This window comes from Pristis pectinata, chromosome 4 (genome assembly GCF_009764475.1).
Source record: "Pristis pectinata isolate sPriPec2 chromosome 4, sPriPec2.1.pri, whole genome shotgun sequence".
Classification (NCBI taxonomy): domain Eukaryota; kingdom Metazoa; phylum Chordata; class Chondrichthyes; order Rhinopristiformes; family Pristidae; genus Pristis; species Pristis pectinata.
In genome coordinates, this window is record NC_067408.1 from 100,036,162 (window position 1) to 100,046,265 (window position 10,104).

The 10,104-nt window shown below is 44.6% G+C and overlaps 1 protein-coding gene across 2 annotated transcripts; it reads left to right on the forward strand.

The window, feature by feature from the left end:
* The first annotated feature begins 2,079 nt into the window (after positions 1 to 2,079).
* On the forward strand, positions 2,080 to 9,624 carry LOC127569855 (uncharacterized protein C3orf38-like). 2 transcript variants are annotated; one of them, XM_052014839.1, is made up of 3 exons: positions 2,080 to 2,266; positions 6,924 to 7,111; positions 8,395 to 9,624. In XM_052014839.1, exons 1-3 carry the CDS (start codon positions 2,140 to 2,142, stop codon positions 9,022 to 9,024), a joined length of 945 nt encoding a protein of 314 aa, XP_051870799.1. In that variant the 5' UTR covers positions 2,080 to 2,139; the 3' UTR covers positions 9,025 to 9,624. The 2 variants fall into 2 exon arrangements, with proteins under 2 accessions (XP_051870799.1, XP_051870800.1); XM_052014840.1 differs by having other exon boundaries at positions 8,527 to 9,624.
* The last annotated feature ends 480 nt before the right edge of the window (positions 9,625 to 10,104 follow it).

The window sequence follows — 10,104 nt, forward strand, 5'->3', positions numbered from 1 at the left end:
TCTAGATGAAGGATCTTGATCCGAAATGTCGACTGCCCATTACAGATGCTGCCTGACCCACATATTGCAGTTTGTTTTTTTGCTCCAGATTCCAGCATCTGCAGTCTTTTTGTGTCTCCTGTGCAATCAGATCCTTCTGATTGTGTGGTGACCAGAACTGCACACAGTATTCCAGCTGTGGCCTAACCAACGTTTTATAAAGTTGTATCAAGACCTCCCTGCACTTATAGCCTATGCCCTGGCTAATGAAGGCCAGCATCCCATGCATTTTTCACCATCCCATCTCCCTGTGCTGCCACCTTCAGGGATCCTTGGGTAAATGCACCAAAGTCTCTGTTTCTCAATACTCCCAGGAACCCTATCAATTACACACAGTACATGTCCTACCCTTATTTGTCTGGCCAAAATGGACCACCTCACACTTATCAGGATTAAATTACATCTGTCATTGCCCTGCCCAATTTACCTGCTGATCTATATCATTCTGTAGCCTAAGACTACTATCCTCACAATCAACACCATCAATTTTTTGTGTCATTTGCAAACTTACTAAATCTACATTAACATCCTAATTATTCATGTAGAAAACAACAAAAGTCCCAATACTGATTCCTGTGATACACCAATGGTCACAGGCATCCAACCACAAAAGCAACCCTCCACCATCATCTGCCCTCTTCTATTACCAAGCCAATTTTTGATCCAATTTGCCAACTTGACTTGGATCTCACATGGATGTGTTAGTAATTTTGGACAGACACATTAAAGATCTACCCTGTTGTATCAAGTCTTACCACATGGTACAATCAGTTCTTCCAGGTGTCTAACCTTCCTGTTGGTTGTGTGTTCATTCCCTGTCCTTCCCAGTGACGGTAGTATCAAAGAATCTACCCTGTCATTCAAATCCATGCTCGTCCATTACCTCATGTTTTTCAATCATCTTCTTCTTGGGTGTCACACACATGTACCAGTTGATCCACAGGAAACTTTTGACTTCTGTCTCCTAAGTTCATCATACAGTTCTTGACTCACATTATTTCCACAAATTCCAAAGTTCAGTCTGGACCTCTCGTGTTGTCTGTGTGGAGTCTGTATTGTCCAGTGACTAAACAGAAGCAATACCAGCCAAAGTGACTCATGGACTAATGGACTGCTTGGGACCCTTGTCGAAAACCTGCCAGCTCATTACTTCCTTCACCCTGCGTCCCCAGTAGAGGCTAATGGGGTGGGGTGGGTCACTGAAATGTACAACCAGGCTCTATTGCTGTAAAAATTGGTAAATTGGTTTATTATTGTCACATGTACAGTGACAAATCTGTTATGCATGCCATCCATACAGATCAGTTCATTACAGTGCATTGAGGTAGTACAAGGGAAAGCAATAACAGAATGCAGAATAATGTGTTACAGTTACAAAGTGCAGTACAGGCAGACAACAAGGTGCAAGGCCATCTTAAGAGTCATAGAATATAGATTTAAAAGAGCAGAACGATTATAATAGAAGTTATGAATAGATCTGCAGAGAGCAGTTTGCAATGAGTTGCCACGCTCCAGCACCATTGATCTCCTGTTAATGTTGAGTAAAGTTATAGAAAACAAACCGCTTGCCATCATATTGAATGAGGGTTGCTGCTTTAGATGTCCACCACTCAGCTCTGTACTGGCAAGGAATCCATCCTCAACCATCCAGCCCCACAGAGAAGCACCATTTGGGACTGGGTAATTGGGAAAGAGAAACAGAGTAGAGGAATGGTACAGGAATGGCAGTTGGGGGGAGGAACTGGAAGAGGCAGAGTGGGAGGGAAGGTTGAGGGAAAGCTAGAGAGTGAGAATGGTAGTGGAAGGGTAGAGAGGGGCAAAGATGAGGGCAGAGAAAGGAGTGGGTGAATTGTGGGGACCGAGAAAGTGAATGAATGGTGGAGAGAAGAAAGTGTCAGCGATGCCGGATTTGGGGCGTGAGATGAAGTAAATGAAGAGACAGTTGGGAGGTGGTGAACTGGTGGACGAGATAGCATGGGAGGCGGAACTTTTCTTCGGGGCCGGGTTGCTGTCCGGAGGAGAAGGGGAGGAGGAGTCGGTGTCGCAATGGCGGCGTGAGGCGAGTCCCGGGTTCCGTGTCTGGGAGGAGAAGCGGTCACCATGTCGGTGTTGTCGGACAGCGAGCGGTGCGGCTGCCGGGAGATCCTTCAGGCCCTGGGTCAGGACGAGCTCCTGTCGGTGGCGGACACGGTCACCAACAGGATGTTGAAGATCGACGGCCGCGCAGGTGGGCGGATGGGAGCAGAGCCCGAACCCCCCACTGCCCCCCCTCCCCACTGCCCCCTTCACCGCCCCTCACCCCACAGCCCCCCTCATTCCACTGCCCCCCTCATCACCCCACAGCCCCCCAACCCCACTGTCCCACTTACCCCACTGGTCCCTCACCCACAGCTTCCCTCAACCCCCCACTGTTCCCATCACCCCACAGCCCCTTCATCACCCCTCACCACCCCTCACCCCACTACCCCTCATCACTCCTCACAACCCTCACCCCACTGCCCCATCACCCCTCACCTCACAGCCCCCCTCACTTCACTGCCCCCCTCATCACCCCTCACCCTACAGTCCCCCAAACCCCCTCATCATCCCTTAGCCCGTCACCCTTCACCCCTCCTCATCACCCCTCCTCATCACCCCTCATCACCTACAACCCCCCGCAATTCCCCCCTCACCCCAACAACGTTCCCCACACCCTACAAATCCCAACAACACCCCTTTGCCCCAAAACCTCCCCCAGACCTACAATGCCTTCACTCTTCCCCGACCCTCATCCTTCCCACTCACCCCACGTTGCCTCCCGCCCTCACCCATCTCCCCCTCCCTCACCCCACCCTGTCCCCTGACACTCAATCTCCCCACCCCCTCAACCCACACTGTCCCCCAGCCCCCTGACCCACAGCGTCCACAACCCCCTCGACCAGCAAAACCCTCCTCTCTCTTCCCACAACCACCATTCACCCCACAACTCAAAATTCTCAATACCATCCCAAATGCTGCCAGAGATTCCCATGAGTCAGTGAGGATGTTGCACTTCATAAGGAAGCTTTGAGTACATTCTAAAATCTTGCTTTATGTCTGCTTGATAACCCCCTCCCACGGCAGAGCTTGGAATACAGTCTCTTTTTTGGGAATGTGATGCTGGGCGTAAAAGTGATCTGGTCAACTCAAAGTGGTGGACTGAGAGTAACTAGGGCCTCAGTACTGGGGATATTGCTATGAGAGAAGAAGCTGATGTTGGTTTGCTTATCCTTTCAGTGAATGAAGAGGATTTTGCAGAGAGTACATTGATGGTATTTTTCCAGTGTCTGGAATTGCCTGCTGTAGATAGTCCAAGTCTCAGAAGCATTTAGGATAGGGATCCCTACTGCCTGGTAGATCATGATCTTCTGTTAGAACCATAGAACAATACAGGCCCTTCGGCCCACCATGTTGTGCCGCCCTTCAAACCAGACTTAAGACTATCTAACCCCTTCCTCCCACATATCCCTCTAACTTAAATTCCTCCGTATGCTTATCTAACAATCTCTTGAACTTGTCCAATGTATCAGCCTCCACCACTACCCCAGGCAGTGCATTCCATGCACCAACCAATCTCTGGGTGAAAAACCTCCCTCTGACATCTCCCTTGAACTTCCCACCCATTACCTTAAAGCCATGTCCTCTTGTTTTGAGCTGGGAAAGAGGCACTGGCTGTCCACTCTATTTATTTCTCTCAATATCTTGTATACTTCAATATCATGTCTCCTCTCATCCTCCTCCTCTCCAATGAGAACAGCCCTAGCTCCTTTATTCTCTCCTCATAATCCATACTCTCTAATCCAGGCAGCATCCTGATAAATCTCCCCTGCACCCTTTCCAATGCCTCCACATCCTTCCCATAATGAGGCGACCACAACTGGACACAGTACTCTAAGTGTGGCCTAACCATAGTTTTGTAAAGCTGCATCATCACTTCGCAGCTCTTAAACTCGATCCCCCGACTTATGAAAGCTAACATTCCCATAAGCTTTCTTAACTACCCTATCCACCTGTGAGGCAACTTTCAGTGATCTGTGGATATGAACCCCCAGATCCCTCTGCTCCTCTACACTGCCCAGAATCCTGCCATTTACCTTGTACTCTGCCTTGGAGTTTGTCCTTCCAAAGTGTACTACCTCACACTTCTCCGGATTGAACTCCATCTGCCACTTGACAGCCCAGCTCTGCATCCTATCAATATCCCTCTGCAAGCTTTGACAGCCCTCCACACTATCCACAACACCATCAATCTTTGTGTCATCTGCAAACTTGCTAACCCAGCTTTCCACCCCCTCATCTAAGTCGTTAATAAATATCACAAAAAGTAGAGGACCCAGAACCGATCCCTGTGTGACACCACTAGTCACAGCCCTCCAATCTGAATGCACTCCCTCCACCACAACCCTCTGCTTTCTACAGGCAAGCCAATTTTGAATCCACACGGCCAAGCTTCCCCGGATCCCTTGGCCTCTGACCTCCTGAAGAAGCCTACCACGTGGAACCTTGTCAAATGCCTTACTAAAATCCATGTAGACCACATCTACTGCACTACCCACATCAGTCTTCCTGGTCACCTCCTCAAAGAACCCTATCAGGCTTGAGAGGCAAGATCTTCCCTTCACAAAGCCATGCTGGCTGTCCCTAATCAGTCCATGTTTCTCCAAATGCTCATAGATCCTCTTAGAATCCTTTCCAACAGCTTACCCACCACAGATGTAAGGCTCACAGGTCTGTAGTTCCCTGGACTATCCCTACTACCTTTTTTGAATAAGGGGACAACATTTGCCACCCTCCAATCCTCCGGTACCAAGCCCGTTGACAACGAGGACTCAAAGGTCCTAACCAACGGTTCAGCAATCTCCTCCCTCACCTCACGAAGCAGCCTGGGGAATATTCCGTCAGGCCCCGAGGACTTATCTGTCCTAATATTTTCTAACAACTCCAACACATTCTCTCTCATAATATCTACATACTCTAGAACATTACCCTCACCTACAGTGTTCTCAGCATCATCAAGGCCCCTCTCCTTGGTGAATACTGAAGAGAAGTATTCATTGAGAACCTCACCCACTTCCACAGTTTCCAGGCACATCCTCCCACCTTTGTATTTAATCAGACCTACCTTTACTAGTATTAGATATTTCGACCCTGGGAAAAATATAACGGCTGTCTATACCTCTCATAATTTTATAAACTTCTATCATGTCTCCCCTCAGCCTCTGCCATTCCAGAGAAAACAACTCTAGTTTGTCCAACCTCTCCTTTTAGCACATGCACCCTGGTAAACCTCTTCTACGCCCTCTCCAAAGCCTCCACATCCTTTCTATAATGGAGCAACCAGAAATGAATGCAGTACTTCAGATACAGCCTAACCAGAGCTTTAAAAAGCTGCCACTATGTTGGCTACTTTCCTGAGGCAGCCGGAAGTATAGATGGAGTCAATGGAAGGGGAGGCTGGTTCTTGTGATGGACTGGACTGCGTTCACAACTCTGAATTTTCTTGCAGTGCTGGGCAGACCAGTTGCCATACCAAGCTGTGATGCATCCAAATAAGATGCTTTCTATGGTGCATCTGTAAAAATTGGTGAGGGTCATCAGGGACATGCCGAATTTCCTTAGCTTTCTGAGGAAGTAGAGGCAATGTTGTGCTTTCTTGGCTATTGGATTTGCATGGTTGGACCAGGACAAGTCCGTGGTGACATTTACACCTAGAAACTTAAAGTTCTCAACCACCTCCTCAGCACCATTGATATAGACAGGGGCGTGTACTCCACACCACTTCCTGAAGTCAGGGACCAACTCTTTTATTTTGCTGACATTGAGGGAGAGGTTGTTGGCCTGACACAATGCCATTATGCTCTCTGTCTCCTTCCTGTATTCCGTCTCATCATTGTTTGAGATCTGGCCCACTATGGTGGTGTCATCTGCCAACTCGTACATGGAGTTAGAGCAGAGTCTGGCCATGTAGTTGTGAGTACATTGGAATTAAGGTACTGAGGACGTAGCCTTGCGAGGCACCGGTGTTTAGGATAATCGTGGCAGAGATATTGCTGCCTGTCCATAATGATTGCGGCCTGTTGGACAGGAAGTCAAGGATCCAGATTCAGAGGGATGTTCCAAGTCCTAGGTCTAGGAGTTTGGAGATGAGTTTGGAATTATGGTTTTGAAGGCAGAGGTATTGTCTATAACTAGAAGGCTGATCTTTGACACTCTTCAAAACCTTATAATGAAATTGCTATTGCGTTTCAAATATTGCCTGAGGCCAGGTTTTCATTTTCAGTTCTGCATTTCTCTTTTGATTCCTATTTTCAAATTTGTTGAAGCACATTATTTTTAGATTTTTGTGAAAACAAATGTGACAGTCACATCTTATTGTGGATGAATTGAGAATTTATTGCATTAGCTATATAATACAATTAAAAAAAGTGACTTGATAAATTAGTATTTTAATCCATACTCGGTTTTTGCTGCGAAGAGAAAGAGCAAGGAATGGCAGCAAGGGTAATCACTAGGTATTGGTTTTCTTATATCCATTACCAATATATTGATTTCTGAAACCTCGATACTCTATTTGCAAATGCCACACAAAATTCACTCTGAAGAGAATTAAACTCTTAGCATTGCAATTTTTTTCCCAGTAAATGTTTCTTTCAAATGTAGTATTGTTTGCATGATGGATAAAATTCAGTAAATAAAGTTAGGAGGAGAAAGGGGTTTTGGGAAAGTGTCACAACAATATTAAGGTATTAAGAGATAATATAGCAGGGAGGATGTAATGCCATGCTGCAAATTTCCACAGATGTAATTACTGAGCTAAAATGTTGTCTTGTGTTTCCTTATTTCATTGTTGCTCTTATCACTTGCAGAAGCCATGAATGCAATACTAAGTTACAGCCAGAGTGCTGAGGAGTTGCTGAAAAGGAAGAAGATCCACCGTGAGATACTGTTTCAGTACTTGGCAAAACATAATATTGTGATCCCTGTTAATGCAGAGAAATATCAACTAATTCAGAGAGTTATTGACTATTGGAGGGAAAGCAACACTGCATCCCAGGTATTTAATTTGGGGGCATGTTTTATCATAAAACCTGCATATTTCTATGCAGTTGTTGAAATTTAAAACCCAGAAGACTTATTTTGTCCATTCCGGCTCGAGAAAAATTTAGTTAGCTGAATCCCATTTGCCATTTCCTGGTCCTGAGCCTTGTACTTCAAGTTCTCATCTACATGCTTTTTTAAATTCATTGAGCATTTATTTCCTGTACCCCACTTGCAGGCAATGAGTTCCAGCCTCAGGAAGGATTCTATTTTGAAAGGTTAGTGAATAAGCCTAAGTAGGTTGAACAGCAGAGTAACAATGCAGACGTGAACCTCACCTCCTTCATATGGACAGGGCAGCACAGTGGCACGGCTAGTAGAGACACTGCCTCATGGTGCCAGAGAGCCAGGTTCAATCCTGACTTCAGGTGCTGTCTGTGTGGAATTGGCACGTTCTCCTTGTGATGGCTGGGTTTCCTCCAGCTGCTCCAGTTTCTTCCCACATCCCAAAGACACGCAGGTTAATAGGTTAAATGGCCTCTGTAAATTGCCCCTAGTGTACAGCTGAGTGGTAGTATCTGGGGCAAGGCGGGGGGTGCAAATTGATGAGAATGTGGGGAGAATTTTAAAAAATGGGATTAATGTAGGGTTAGAGTAAATGGGTGATTGTGTTAGGGTTAGACGTGGACTCAGAGGGCCAAAGGACCTGTTTCCATGTTGTCTCTCTCTATGACAGTATTTATTCTGTGTTAAAAGGCAATAGGTGTTCTTTATCACTCACTAGTTCTAAATTCGTACACTACTTCAGTATCTCGCTTCTCTTTGAAGCCATAGTAACTGTACTAAAAACGGAGAACTTAGCAGATTGTTAAATGAAATTTCTCATATTTCAGTTTGATATTCAATTCTAGACTGGGTGAAAAAGTGTTGGCCTTAGCAATAAGCCTGTAGATGATGGAAGATGAAAATTGGCACGGTTTGAAGTTTTGCCTTTGATAATTTCCAGTGGACACTGGACAGAAGCAGATTTAAGCTTGGGGTGAATAATTTGCTGTCTCTCTATAAGGAGCAAGATGAAGTATTGGCAGTCAAATCAGATGCTAGAGGAAGCCCTTATGGATGTGAATACTAAAGTTAATCTTTCAATAGATATTGTACAGAATTGATAAGGGACTACCACACAATTTTATCGCTATCAAGTAAGATTGCTTGTCAGGTAAATGTGAGCATTATTTTGTTTACTCAGGCATGGTAAATTGACAGCCAAGGATAAATATATTCGTATTTTCTCTCTGTTAGAAAAGTACTGCTTCTGTAAGCTCATCAGGAAATGATACACCACAAATTGACTTAGCAACAAGTTACAAGGATGATTACCAGACAATGGGACTACAATTTTGTAAGTGGTTTTATCGCCTTCTGAACTCTCAGAATCCTTTGGAAAAAGAACATTCGACGGAGTGGGGCCCACAGCACTTTTGGGAAGATGCCAAACTTAAGTTTTCATACCGAACTTTAGAGGAGCAGATGGAGGAGTACACTGGTGCAGTTATGGTCAGCCTCCGTTTATTAGCACTGACAAAGGATGAACATCTATTCCTGAATCCTAACCTGACTGACGGTGGACTAAAGTGTATCCATTCACCTCATGGATTAGTTATTATTGCAGTGGCTGGCACTATTCACAGAGCTTCAATCTGCCTGGGAGTTTTTGAGCAAATCTTTGGTCTTATCCGCTGTCCAAAGAATGAAAATAATTGGAAGATGAAATTTATTGATCTCAAGATCACTGGTCAAGGTGCAATGTCAGCAACTCTTCAGTCTAATGAGGCATCACAGCCACCCATTATCAAATATGAATCTAATGAACTACTGCAAGTCTTTGAAGAGAACACAGTGGGAGTTTGTGTGACATCTGTTAGACCATAATGAAGTATTGTTTTATGAACTTGCAATGAAGCTCTAAGCATACAGTAGTTGATAAGACAATATATTGCAATGCCACCTGTACTGCAATTCATGCTGATATGTAACTACACATGTTCCAAGGAAATAATTAAAACCAGGCTGAATTCATTGCTCGTCCAATGTACTAATCGTATTGGCGGTGTTGCCAAAAATCCTTAGTAAGGGTATGTTCTTTTTTTCTTAAAGAAGAAATGTTATTTCAATGGATTCTTTATTTTTCCAGCCTATTACAACCTTTACTTGTTACGGTACACTTGCTTGTTTTAGAGATTGTAACGATTTCTTCAGTTTGTGTCTCTCGACTGCTAGTAGCACAAATTGCTCAAGTCAGAATACTATTGAACGCATTTTTCAATATTTTGGTTGTAGAACACTCGGTTTATTAATATACTTGGGGCAATGCAATTTTTGATGGTTAACACTCTTTAATCAGAAAGGATATTGGAGATGCAATGAAACTACTATGGAATGTGAATATATTATAAATAGAAATGAGTAATGTGAGGTCTCTTTGTGTTGCATTTGACATGAAGATAAAAATAAAACTAAATTGGTCACTCATACTGTTATTGAGCACATTAAATGGTATAATTTGCTGGAGCTATATCTACATTCACATATGGTACTGCAGTGGCATAGATTGCTCAAGACTTGATCCTGAAAGAAAGTCAAGGTACTTAACAGTAGTTTGTCCTTGATCAATCAACCATCTTGGATAATACCATAAACTGAGTAGAGAAACAAATTAAATTGAGAGAGATGGCAGCTGCTGAAACCGGGAGCAACACACAAAGCACTGGAGGAACTCAGCTGGTCAGGCAGCATCTATGGAGGGAAATGGACAGTCCAACGTTTTGGGTCGAGACCCTTGAATAAGACTGGAAAGAGAGTGGAGATAGCAAGTATAAAAAGGTGGAGGAAGGGGTGGAGTAAGAGCTGGCAGGTGATAGGTTGATCCAGGTGAGGGGGGAGAGTGGGAATGGTGTCAGAAGCTGGTAGGTGGAAGTGACAAAGGGCTAAAGCTGATGACATCTGATAGAA